Consider the following 14,320-nt stretch of genomic DNA (forward strand, 5'->3'; position numbering starts at 1 on the left):
AGCACCCAACAAGGTAAGAACCAAAATGTCTAACCTTCAATCAAAGATTACTAGGCACGCAAAGAAGCAGGAAAATACACTCGACAATGCAGAAGGGAAAAAAAAAGAAAACAGACCAAGAACTGACACAGCCGTTGTAATTAGCAGACAAGGATGTTAAAATAATTACTGTAATTGTACTCTGCATATTCTAAAAGCAGAGATATAGAGGATATAACAAAGACCAAAATCGAGCTTCTAAAGCTGAAAACTACAATGACTGAGACGAAAAATATACCAGGTGGGATTAACAGCAGATTGGACATGGCAGAAGAAAAGATTAGGGAACCTGAATGCACAGGGATAGAAACTATCCAAAATGAAACACAGACAGAAAAAGAATTAGAAAAACCAAACAAGGCAAAAATAGCATCAATGAACAGTGGGACAACTTCAAGCAGCCTAGCATACATGTAATTGGAGACCCAAGGGTGTGGGGGAGATATTTAAGAAATAATGGCCCCATGGCCGAGTGGTTAAGTTCGCGTGCTCTGCTTGAGTGGCCCAGTGTTTCGTGGGTTTGTATCCTGGGCGTGGACATGACATCACTCATCAAGCCATGCTGAGGCGGTGTCCCACATAGCACAACCAGAAGGACTTAGAACTAGAATATACAACTATGTACTGGGAGGGGGGTTTGGGGGGAAGAAGAAGAAGAAAAAAAGATAGGCAACAGATGTTAGCTCAGGTTCCAATGCTTAAAAAAAGAAAAAAGTGACCTAAATTTGTCCAAATTTGATGAAAACTGTACAGACACAGATCCAAGAAGCTCAATGAACATCAAGACAAAAAACATGAAGAAAATGACTCCAAGTTACATCATAATCAAGTTGCTCAAAATTAATAATGAGAAAAATTTTAAAGGAGAAAAACTCTTAAGAACAGAGAACAAAAATAATGATAATAGCAGAGTTGTCTTGGGGTAACAGTGCATGCAAGATGACATCTTCCAAGTAGTGAAAGAAGAAAACCATCTACCTAGAATTCTATGCCTAGCAAAAATATCTTCAGAACCAAAGGCAAAATATTTTTCAGGCGTACAAAAGCTGAAAGAATTAATCACCCACAGAACTTCACTACAACAAATGCTAAATGACACCAGTTGGAAATATGGATCTAGACAAAGGAATAAAGAGCACCAAAAATGGCAACTACATGTAAATACATAAGATTTTTTTCTTATTATTTAAATCTCTTTAAAAGATAATTGGCTATTCAAGCAAAAACAATAACAAGGTATTGTGGGGTTTATAACAGGTAAAATGTATGACAACCATAGTACAAAGACCAGGAGGGGAGAAAAGGAAGTAGGATTATTACACTATGTGTGAAGTGGTATAATGTCTCTCAAAGGTAGACCTTGGTAAGTTAAAGTGCATACAACAAACCTTAAAGCAGCCACTAGAACAGCAAATAAGGGTGACAATTAATAAGCCAACAAAGGAGACAAAAGGAATCACAAAAAATATTCAATCCAAAAGAAGTGAGAAAAGAAAAAGGGGGGAAAAAACCAGATGAGACAAATAAAAACCAGCAAGATGATAGACTTAAACCTAACCATATCAATAACTATATTAAATGTAAATGGTCTAAACACCCCAATAAAAAGGTAGAAATTATCAAGTTGAATAAAAGAGCAAGACCCACCTATATACTGCTTACAAGAAATACGTATTTGATATAAAGACATAAATAGGTTAAAAGTGAAAGGATGGAAAAGGTTACACTAAGCTAATGTTAATTAAAAGAAAACTGAAGTAGCTATATTAATAGCAAAGTAGATTTCAAAGCACAGAATTTCATCAGTGATAAAATCATTTCATAATGATAAAGGAGTCGATTCATTAAGAGGACATAACAATCCTAAACGTTTATGCAATTAATAACAGAGCTTCAAAATACATGAAGCAAAACCTAATATAACTGCAAGGAAAAATAGAGAAATTCACAATTATAGTCAGAGATTTCAATATCCCTGTCTCAATAATTGAGAGAGGAAGTAAATAGAAAATCAGTACAGATATGAAAGACTTGAACAATACTATCAACTTGACCAAACTGACATTTATAGAACACTGTCCCCAACCAGAGAATACACATTCTTCTCAAGTACAGAATTTACCAAGAGAAATCATAATCTAGGACAAGAAAATAAGAGGATTCAAGTCATTCAATATATGATATTTGACAATACTGGAACTAAATTAGATACCAATAACACAAAGATCTCTGGAAAACCTCTAAATATTTGAAAAGCAAAATACACTTCAAAATAACATAATGTCAAAGAAGAAATTCAAAGGGAAATTAGAAAGTATTTTGAATGGAATGAAACTTAAAAACATAACATCAGAATTTGCTGGATGCTGTTAAAGCAGTGATTAGGGGTAAATTTACAACCTTTAGCCTCTAACTTTAGAAAAGAAGAAAGGTCTCAAATCAATGAATTTAGCATCCACAAAAAGAAACAAGAAAAAGAATATATTGAACCCAAAGTAGACAGAAGAAAAGAAATACTAAAGACCAAAGCATAAATCAATAATATAGAAAATATACAAAGAGAAAAATCAATGAAACCAAAAGCTAGCTCTTTGAAAGATCAATAAAATTGATAAACCTCTAGTTAGACTGATCAGGAAAAAGAACACAAATTACCAATACCAGGTATGAGAGAGGTGACATCAACACAGATCCTACAGACACTAAAAGGGTAATAAGGGAATATTGTACTTATTTTATCCAATCTGATAATTTCTGCTTTTTTTTTGTTTTGAGGAAGATTAGCCTTGAGCTAACATCTGTGCCCATATTCCTCTATTTTATATGTGGGACACCTGCACAGTATGGCTTGATAAGTGATGCGTAGGTCCATGCCTGGGATCTGAACTGGCAAATCCTAGGTCGCTGAAGCGGAGCAGATGAACTTAAAAAAAAAAAAATGAAAGTGAACCTCAAAAAAAAAAAAGGAAAAAAGAAAGTGATCACACATGCACAGGCAAAGGCTCAGAGAAGACCTTAAATTCATACCTGAGGCTGATCCTCAGCACAGAGAGAAATTAATCTACTTGAGCCCAAGGAGGGGGTTGTGAGAACCTCCAGTTTATAGCCAGTTGGTCAGAAGTACAGGTAACTCGCTGGACGTTCCCCTGGTATTTGAGGTGTGGGTGTGCTGGGGGCAGTCTCGTGAGACTGAGCCCTTACCCTGTGGGATATGATGCTAACTCCAGGCAGACAGTGTCAGAACTAAACTGAATTGTAGGACATACAGCTGGTGTCCACAGAGAATCTGAGAATTGTTTAGCGTGGCGGAAAAGGTCCCACACTTCTGGTCAAAGAAGAGCCAGAAGTATGACTGTTGTATGTAGAAAAAACAGAGCAAAGGTTTTTCCTTTACAGCGTCCTACCATCAATTTCTTCAATGCTGAAAAACCTGGAGGAATAACCTGCTTCCTAGACCCCTAAATAACCAGTTTTACTAAGACTAACAAATCAAACTGAATCCAAGAGGTAGAATTCGGGATCTATAAAGGCGTATTCAGTTGAGTACTACAACCTATAAAAAGCATTTTACCTTCATTATAGGGCACTGGGTTGCCAATCTTTACTCCAACTGCTTCAGCTGACTTCAAAACTTCTAACTCCATCAAAATAACTACTCTCCTACAACAGCAAAGAAATAGAAACAGGTTAGAAAAAGTAAATTCAGAAGCCCTTCAAACAACAAGCTACTTAAAAAGCTTTCCCCCATGAATCATTTTGATAAAACTATTTCCCTTTGTCAACTGTTTTTCATTACTGAATAACTTGAGAAATACAAATATTTCCCTTAATCCTTCACTGCATCATTATCAAGGCTTTTTACGATTGCAGGGTTTTCATTTCCGATTCAGTCCCTTAATTAAAATGTACCGTCTTTATTACATACCATATCTTCAAGGAGCAAATGACATGATAAGAATTTAGATTATTAAACACAAGAATATGAGGCACAACAAGAGAGGATCTATTTTCAGAAACATATACTTATCTAAACAATTACCTTTTCCCAGTGAAAACCAATATGACTGCAGGTATTTTAAAAATGTAATTACTTAGTTTTTTGACCTATCTTTAACTCTGATTAAAACTTCGCAAGGACCTTACGCCAATAATAAAAACCTTTCCCATAGCCTACAAGGTTCTGTATGATCTGGCCTTGCTATTGTCTCTCCAGCTCATCTGACGCCACTTCCCCGTGTCTCTCTGCTTTCCAGCCACACTGTTTTCTTCCAGTTCCTGGTATACGTTATGTTCTCTCCTGCCACAAGGCCTTTGCATATGCTGCTCTCTGATTGTGATGGTCTTCTCTCATTCTGCCTCATCTAATACTAATTTTTTGGCTCACATCTCAAAACCTCACCTCTTCAAGAGACACCTCCTTAATCTTTAGTTTAGATCAGGTTTCTGTTATACCCTTTTCTATAGCCATGATTTCTCTCCTTCAGATTACTTCTCTTGGGTTTAATCAATATATAGTTTAATTATATGTTCATTATTTATTCATTTATATATTATATTTTTAAATTATATATTCATCGACATAATTAACATTATCTATTTCTCCTGCCAGATTGTACTTTCTTTTTTTTTTTTTTGAGGAAGATTAGCCCTGAGCTAACATTTGCCACCAATGCTCCTCTGTTTGCTGAGGAAGACTGGCCCTGAGCTAAGATCCATGCCTCTCTTCCGCTACTTTATATGTGGGACGCCTGCCACTGCATGGCTTGATAAGCAGTGCGTAGGTCCGCACCAGGGATCTGAACCAGTGAACCCCATGCCGCCGAAGCAGAACATGTGGACTTAACCATTGTGCCACCAGGCTGGCCTCTGTACTTTCAGTGAGTGCAGGTATCCTCCAGTGCTTCATGCACAACTGGTCCACAGCTGTTGTTCAATACATACTTGAATAACAATGTCATCATCATGTTTGTATTTTATAGAGAACTGGAACAAGAATGAATTTGAGGGGAACACAACTGGAGGCAGACTGACCAACAGAAGAGAAGAACTGATGATGCCCTGAATTAGGGAAGTGGCAATGGAGATTTTCAAAAAGTGGATGGTTTGGAGCAATATTTAAGCAATAATAAATGTAACTTCATCAAGTTGTATTCTTTAAATGGTCTGAGTGCTGTATTTTGGGTTTTTTACATACAATAGATCAGTCTGTGCTTCCTTTACCAGGTTTTCATAATCAAGGTTATATTACTTTAATAAAATAACCTTGAAACTATCTGTTCCTGAAAATTTAGATACAGATTCCATATAAAAACTATCTAATATTTAGTGGTAGATATTTAACCATCTTCCAAAATTATCCAAATTACTCTAGAACATAGAAAAATAGAAAACATCAATTATTTAGCATTACCCTAATACCCAAACCTAAGAGAAAACACATTAAAAGACAAAACCAAACTAATTTTATCTTGTAATATATACCCTAAATAAAATATAAGCAAAATGAATCCAGGAACACCTCAAAAGAATCCACCAATACCAACTTACAGAAAACACACATGACAAGGACACATTGCAATTTTATAGCGATACGATCAGCCAAACCCAGACTGTGGGAAACTGCATGAAGATAAGAAACAAATGACCTGGCTTCGTCAAGAGACAGCAAGGGAGGAAAAAAGGTGTGGAAGAGGCATCTATAGATTCAAAGAGACTTAAAAGACTATCAACGTATTATAGTGTGAACTTTACCCTGGATCCTGAGTCAGATGAATTATTTACACACACAGACATACACAAATAATTGGAAACTGAACACTGACAGGATATTTGATATGTTAGCTGTAAAAACAGTATTTTTTAAAAAGAGTTCTTGTCTTTTAAAGATATATACTAAGATATTTATGGATGAAATAATATGATGTCTAAGATTTTCTTCAAAATTATACAGGAGGGTAGATGAGGAAGGGATATAGATAAAACAAGACTGGATATCAGGTGATAATTTGAAGCTGGACGATATGATTCACATACCACATTCTTGAATGAGAAGATTTACTATCAAATACTATATAAATTTAATGTAATTCTTTGCATTCCAACAAGACTTTGTTTTTTTGAACTTAATATCTAACTCAAGAATTTATAAGGAAGAATAAATATAGAAGAGCTGCTAAAAAAAATTTTGGGGGGGAAAAGTAAAAGAAGGCATTCCCTATAAGTTACTAAAATATTCTACCGATGATACTTTAACTGAAAACACTATGGCGGATGTAATTATCTGTGTTGGTGGGGATGTGGAGAAACTGGAACCCTTATACTTGCTGGTGGGAATGTAAATTGGTATAGGCACTTGGGAAAACAGTTTGGTAGTTCCTCAAAAATTTAATCATAACATTACCATTTGACCCACAATTCCACTCCTTGATAGATATATATATAAAATAAATGGAGACATGTCCACACAAAAACTTACATGCAAATGCCCATAGCATTAATCATAAAAGCGAAAAGGTGGAAACAACCTAAATGTTCAAACAAATGGATAAACAAAATGTGACATGTCCATGCAACAGAATATTATTTGGCCATAAAAAGGAATGAAGTACCGATACATGCTACAATATGGATGAACCTTGGAAACATTATGCTAAGTGAGAGGGGCCAGTCACAAGGGACTACATACTACATGATTTCACTTACATGAAATGTCCAGAATAAGCAAATCTATAGAGACAGAAAGTACATTAGTGGTTGTCTAGGGTTGGGGAGTATGGGGAGTTTGGGAGTGACAGCTAAAGGGTACAGGGTTTATTTTGGGGGTAATAAAATATTCTAAAGTTAATTGTGGTGATGGCTACACAACTCTGTGAATATACTAAAAACTATTTTACACTTGAAATGGATGAATTGTATTGCATGTGAATTAAATCTCAATAAAGCTGTTACCAAAAAAGAACAAAAAACTTCTACGGCACTGACACAGGAACAGACAAATAGATCAATGGAGAGGATGACAAACCCAGAAAAGATTCAGATAAATGAAATACCAGTCTCTCTGGATTTACTTTTGCCACTAACCATCAGTTCTTCACACAGTTATCAGAATAATCTTTTGGAAACTTTTTAAAACTTACTCCCCAGCTCAAAACCCTATGCCTTCCCATCACACTCAGAATAAAATCTAAACTCCTTACTGGGGCCCGAAGGCCCTCCATGATATGGGCTATCCATTTGGAAAAAATTAAGCTAAATTCTTCCTTCATACCCTATATAGCAATCAACCTCAAATGAACCAAAGTCCACTTAAAAAATCCACAGAAGTGTTTGAAGAACTAAAATATATATATATATTTTTTAAGATTTTATTTTTCCTTTTTCTCCCCAAAGCCCCCCAGTACATAGTTGTATGTATTTTTTTTAGTTGTGGGTCCTTCTAGCTGTGGCATGTGGGATGCCACCCCAGCATGGCCCAAGGAGCAGTGCCATGTCTGCACCCAGGATCCGAACTGGTAAAATCCTGGGCTGCTGAAGGGGAGCATGCAAAGCCAACCACTCGGCCACGGGGCTGGCCCCTAAAAAATCTTTCTATAACCCAGTCAAGAAGCTTCCTAAGCAAGATACAAAATTCAGAAGCCATATATAAAGAAAAAAGTGGACAAATTTGACATTTAAAAGAAATTATTTAATTCCATATCACAAGACATCGTAAACAGACTATGAGAAAGTGGGATGAAATACTTGAACCAGCTAACAGATAATCATTATTCCTGGTTTACAAAGAGTTCCCACAAAAAAAGTATATAATAAAAAACTACTCAGAAAAGAACTACTAACAATCAATAAATGTATGAAAAGACACTTGACCTCACTAAATATGGAAAATTTAAAATACTGAGACATCATTCACGGACCTTAAGACTCACTCTTTAAAAGTATAATTCAGTGGTTTTAGTACATTCACAGAGTTCTGCAAGCATCACCACTGCCGAATAACTTCAGAACGTTTTTATCCCCTGGAAAGAAACCCTGGGCCCAATGGCAGTCACAGTCCATTTCCCCCACCCCTGGGAACCACTATCTAATTTCTATGGATTTGCCTATTCAGAAATGGGCAGTCTTACACAAGGTTTATGAGTATATTAATTGGTATACTTTCTACAAGAGATCTCCTTTGACATCCACAATACTAATTCTAGTTATCTACTGTTCAGAAATAATAGCACGAGCCCATAAGGATAAATGTACAAGGATGATTGTTAAAGCCCTGTTGGAATAAACCTAAATGAATAAGATAATGAGTAAATAAACTTGGACGTACACACACAGGTTCTCAGCAGAGATAGGAAAGAATACAAGGCATGCCACCATGCTGAGGTGGTGGAATAAGGCAAAGCCCAAGGGAGTGGAATTCTATCCCTGACTGGAAAGAATGAAGCCCAAGTTTTTGTACTCAACCCCAGCAAGGCTCTCCACCCTCTCCCATAATCACGCCCTAGAGGACAGAAAAGTGGATAGAAAGCACCACTCAATTCAAAGGTAGCCTGGAGTGGAAGATAACAGGTCCCACGTGGGAAAGCTGGCAAGGAAATGCACCTAGCCTAGACTGTGTCAGAGCAAATACGAAGTCCAGACAGCACTGCCCAATTAAGCATGAACAAGATAAAAAGAAATGACATAGCAACAATGCGACACACAACAGTGTATAAAAATACAAAGAACAGTGGAGGCAGAGACAAAAAATCCAAACTAGAAGAAAACATAAGTCAAGAAAGGGAACACTACTTCCCAAAAGCGGTTTGCAAAATAAATAAGTCTAAGAATTCAATAAAAGTCAAAAGATGAGATAAAACAAGAGATTGAGAAGAAAAGGGAACTTGCAAAGTTAAGGAAAAAATTGAGAACAAAATTAATACCATTATCTACATTTAAGTTATAAACACAACAGAACAGAGAAAGTTAAAAGCTGGATACTATTATGTTGGAAATCTTGAGTTAATCCAATGCACGCATTCGAAAAAAGACTAAAGAAACTGAAAATATACATGGATGACAAAGTTATCCACAACAAAGGTAAAAACTGGAGCTCAAATGAAATAGAAAAGAGCATTAAGGAAGAAAACACAGAAAAATTTCATTGAAAAGAAAGAAGAGAATCTGCAGACTGAAAGGGCATGCATACCATGTACCAGAACAAAAAATAAGAACAACTGATATTGAGATAGAGCCTGGTTAAGTTCTTGAACTTGAAAATAAAGAAAGAATTCTTCCATCTAATCCACAGACTCCATTTAAATTTCATCAACTGTCTCAATGACATCCTTAATAGCAAAAGGATTCAGTCTTGGATCACTTGTTATATTTAATTATCATATCCCTTTACACTCCTTCAATCGAGAACAGTTTCTCAGTCTTCTACTTTCATGTTTGAGATTTGAAAATCAGAGACCAGTTATTTTTTTGGAACATCCCTCAGTTTACCTGAGGCTTCCTCACGAATGGATACAAAGTAAGTATTTTGGCAAGAATATTACAGTAGTGATGCTGTGTCTTCTCAGTGCATCCTATCAGGTACTACATGATTTCTATTCGTCCTATTACCGGTAGTGTTAATGTTAACCATTAGAATAAGGTGCTATCTGCCAGGTTTCTCCACTGTAAAGTTACCTCTTTTACTTTTACAATTAATAATTATGTTATGAGGAATCACTTTAACTCTATGAAACTTTAGAGTTTTACCCACTTGGTTCAGCATCTGTGGTAGGCTGAATGACTCCCCAAAACATATCCACATCCTAATCCTAACCTGTGATTGTTACCTTATATGGCAAAAAGGGACTTTGCAAATGTGATTAAGGATTGAAATGGCAAGATAATCCTGGATCATCCAAGGGGTCACATGTATCCTTTCAAGAGAGGCAGAGGCAGATGTGACACAGACAGAAGAGCAGCAGATAATGCGACCGTGGAGGCAGCGACTGGAGTGATGAAGCCATAGCCAAGAAATGCTAGCAACCACCAGAAGCTACAAGAGGAAAAAGAGTGCATCCCCCACCCCTTGGGGCTGGCTCCGTGGCCGAGTGGTTAAGTTCACGCGCTCCACTACGGCGGCCCAGGGTTCGGATCCTGGGTGCGGACACGGCACCGCTGGTCAGGCCACGTTGAGGCGGCGTCCCATATCCCATAACTAGAAGGACCTGCAACTAAGATATACAACCATGTACGGGGGATTTGGGAAGATAAAGCAGAAAAAAAAAAAAAAGATTGGCAACAGTTGTTAGCTCAGGTGCCAATCTTTAAAAAAAAAAAAAAAAAGAGTGCATCCCCCTAGAGAGCTTCCAGAGGGAGTGTGGCCCCTCTGACACCATGCTCTCAGGCCAGTGAAACTGATTTCAACTTCTGATCTCCAGAGAGAATCGTTTCCGTTGTTTTAAAGCACCAAGTTTGTGGTAATTTGTCACAGCAGTCGCAGGAAACTTATACAACCCCCACTGATGAATTCATACTATGATGGTTGTCAAATGGTGATTTTCTAATTCCATCACACCTTCCACATTTGTTAGATGGCATTCTATTGTAAGAAAAAGTTTTCCATTCCCACATGTATTCATTTATTCAGTATGGACTTATGAACTCCTATTTTATTCAATAGGTTGCAATCTGTTACTACTTTGATTTTGATTTTTAAATTGCCATAGATTTGGCAAGTGTAAGGCTCTGCAAGCCAGTTTCTCTGTCCTTGTGACACGGTTCCATCTCCCTTTGAGGTCTTCCTTCCCTTCCAGCACATTAAGATATTCCAGGTTCATCTGTAATTTCCAAGCCTGTAACAAGCCATCCTCCAAGAAGCCCTGGTTTCTTTTAGTGTAAAACGGCATTCAGAAACCAAGATCTGGGTGCTATGTGGGCTCTCAGCTATTGGGGTGTTGCTGCTCCAAAGCCCTCTCAGTAGACAGATCTAGGGAATACACGTACATACACACACACACACACAAGAGAGGATGTGTATACACATACACAAATGAGATCTGAATAAACATTTTTCCAAAGAAGAAATACAGATGGTCTCTAAGAGGTACATGAAAAGATGCTCTACATCATTAAGCACCAGGGAAATGCAAATCAAAACCACAGTGACATATCACCTCACATCTGCTAGAAGGGCTATTATTAAGAAGACTAGAAATAACAAGTGTTGGCGAGGATGTGGAGAAAAGCGAACCCTTGTGCATTGTTGGTGGGAATGTAAATTGGTGCAGCCACTACGGAAAACAGTATTGGACATCCCTCAAAAATTAAAAATGGAACTACCATATGATCCAGCAATTCTACATCTGGGTATTTATCTAAAGAAAATGAAAACACTAACTCAAAAAGATATAGGCACCCCCATGTTTACTGAAGCATTATTTATAATAGCCAAGATACGGAAACAACCTAAGTGTCCATGGATGGGTGAATGGTAAGAAATTGTGGGTGTGTGTGTGTGTGTGTGTGTGTGTGTGTGTGTATATATATATATATATGTGCAATGCAATAGTATTAGGCTGTAAAAAAGAATGAAATCTTGCCATTTACGACAACATGGATGGATCTTGAGGGTATTATGCTAAGTGAAATAAGTCAGACAGAAAGACAAATACCATATGATCTCTCTTATATGTGGAATATAATAAACAAATAAGTAAACATAATAATAACCCAAGCTCACAGATAGAGAGAACAGATTGGTGGTTTCTGGGGGGGGGGGGGTGGGATGGGAGACATGGGTGAACTGTTTTGTTTTTTAGCTTAAATAAATTGAATAAAAATAAATAAATAATATAAAAAACAAACCAAATATTTTTGTCTATATTTATTTCTCTATCTATCTACCTATCTATATTTACAGTCATGTGCTGCATAACGACATTTTAGTCAACAACGGACTACATATATGATAGTGGTCCCATAAGATAAGTACCATATAGCCTAGGTGTGTTGTGGGCTATACTATCTAGGCTTGTGTAAGTAGATTCGATGATGCTCACATAACAAGGAAATCACCTAACAACTCATTTCTCAGAACATATCCTCGTCACTGAGGGTGACTGTACTGAAAACCTTGAGTTTACTCTGATACCTCCAATTCCAATCCCAAATCACAGACTTCTCCCTTGGCTAGATCCCATTGCCCTCAATGTTTATTAGATCAACTCTCGTCATAGGTAACCAATCTCCTGTTGCCATCCCAACTGCTGCACACATGGACACGTTCCTCACAATGCTTGGGTTCCAACACCTAGCTCTAGGCCACTACCACCCCATTACAAACAAGCACTGTCCTCTCCCTACTTGGGCTCTAACACCTCATGCTAAGCTGCCGCCACTCCCTGCACAGACACCCTCCTTATCCCGCTTAGACTCCCTCCTCTCCACATTCAATCTCCACAATCTGCTGCTGTGCCCCCATCCCCTCACCTCTTTACTTGTTCAGGATCCAGTAGCCATAGAGACTCCTGCCTCACCCTACTCAGGCTCTGACAACCCATACTGGGCCACAGCCACCCTCCACCCATGCATGTTCTCCCTACCTGCCTGTGTTCTGATACCCTGTGCCAGCACACAAAGACACCCTCCTCTCTTCATTTGGGCCCTGATACTTGGTTCCAGGTCACCACCACTGCCCCCCTCCCCTGCAGACATCTACCTTGCTTGGCCCCACCTAATGGCTTTTGGACTGAACTATTTAGGAAGGAAGATAGTAAAAACAGTATTTATATTGTCATTCCACTATCAAAATTATTTCTATCTATCCACTAATCATTAATATATATATGTACTGTGAAATATCTGGGATGATGTTCACGAAATGATAATATGGTTATTTCTGGGTTGTATGAATTTTCGACAATTTCCCCCTTCTTTGTGCCCTTTTTTTTTTTTAAGATTTTATTTTTTTTCCTTTTCCTCCCAAAGCCCCCCGGTGCATAGTTGTATACTTTTAGTTGTGGGTCCTTCTAGTTGTGGCATGTGGGATGCTGCCTCAGCATGGCTTGATGAGCAGTGCCATGTCCATGCCCAGGACTCGAACCGGCGAAATCCTGGGCCGCCGAAGGAGAGCGTGCGAACTTAACCACTGGCCACAGGGCCGGCCCCTGTGCCTTTCTTTGTATTGCTTGAATTGCTTATACTATGTGTCAGTTTTATTAACATAATCATATTCTCTAAAAAAACTGAATATACATAGAAAAATAGAGCTACAGATATATTCAAGGAAACATTGGTGAAAATTTTTAAATAGTGAAATTCTGTATACAATTTAAATGTTAACTAAATTATGGTAAATCCTACAACGGCATACCAAGTAATATTTGACACAGAGGCATATCTAGGGACATGTAAAAATAATCACTATAAAGTTAAAAAAGGATTTTATAAAACCATATCTATTATGAAGTTTAAAAAATACATATATTCATAAATATTTATATTCATAGAAAAAATGTGGAAGGACACACAACAAAACGTTAATATTTATTTCCAGGCAGTGGGATTACAGTTAATTGTTTGTTTATATGAGTTTTGTAATTTATGTATATATGACTTGTATAATAAAAGTTGTTTTACAAAATATGATGAGAACACAAAATTCTATCAGGGTGAAGACACTACTAGGTGATATAGAGAAATATGAAACTGTTAATCCAGAATTCTAAACCCAGTTAAACTAGTTTAACTGAGTAAAACATAGACAATGTTAGATGACAGAGATTTTTACCATTCACAAACCTTCCTTATAAGAGCTCCTAAAAGATATTCTTCAGGAAAAGGAAAACTGAACTAAAAAGGAAGCAGTGGGATGAAAGAGGCAAAGGTGAGCTGACAAACTCTAGGTGAATCTACGCAAGCATTGGCTATGGAAGAGAATGAACTACAACACTGAACACAGATGATTTTAAGACTTTTATTTGGGAGGATGGTAGAAATACTGACCTATTTTACAATTTTTGTTAATTCAAATATTTATTTTTTTAAAAAATGTGAGAGTAAGTGCAAAGAAAACACAAATCGAATATGTAACTTCGAAACTAACAGAAGAAAAAAAGAGAATTAAGTAAACTCAATCAATCCAAGGCAAGAAACGAGAAAAAAGCAAAGCAAGAACATGGTCAAAACACAAAATTTAGGAGGAAAAACCCCCAATAAATTAAGCAGAATAAACTGACCAATTAAATCGCAGATTGAATTCTAAACCTATGTGTCATTTATGAAAGACATCTACGATTAATCACAGAAAGGT

At 37.1% G+C, this 14,320-nt stretch overlaps 1 protein-coding gene across 1 annotated transcript in view; it reads right to left on the minus strand.

Annotated features, from left to right (window-relative positions):
• RPA1 (replication protein A1) overlaps positions 1-14,320 on the minus strand; it is a 57,153-nt gene that overhangs the window by 26,918 nt on the left and 15,915 nt on the right. The window contains exon 5 of the mRNA XM_044745189.2: positions 3,611-3,699. Coding sequence (XP_044601124.1) covers positions 3,611-3,699 — 89 coding nt within the window. The remainder of the gene's footprint in view (positions 1-3,610; positions 3,700-14,320) is intronic.

The sequence above is a fragment of the Equus asinus genome, chromosome 13 (assembly GCF_041296235.1).
Source record: "Equus asinus isolate D_3611 breed Donkey chromosome 13, EquAss-T2T_v2, whole genome shotgun sequence".
Lineage (NCBI taxonomy): Eukaryota > Metazoa > Chordata > Mammalia > Perissodactyla > Equidae > Equus > Equus asinus.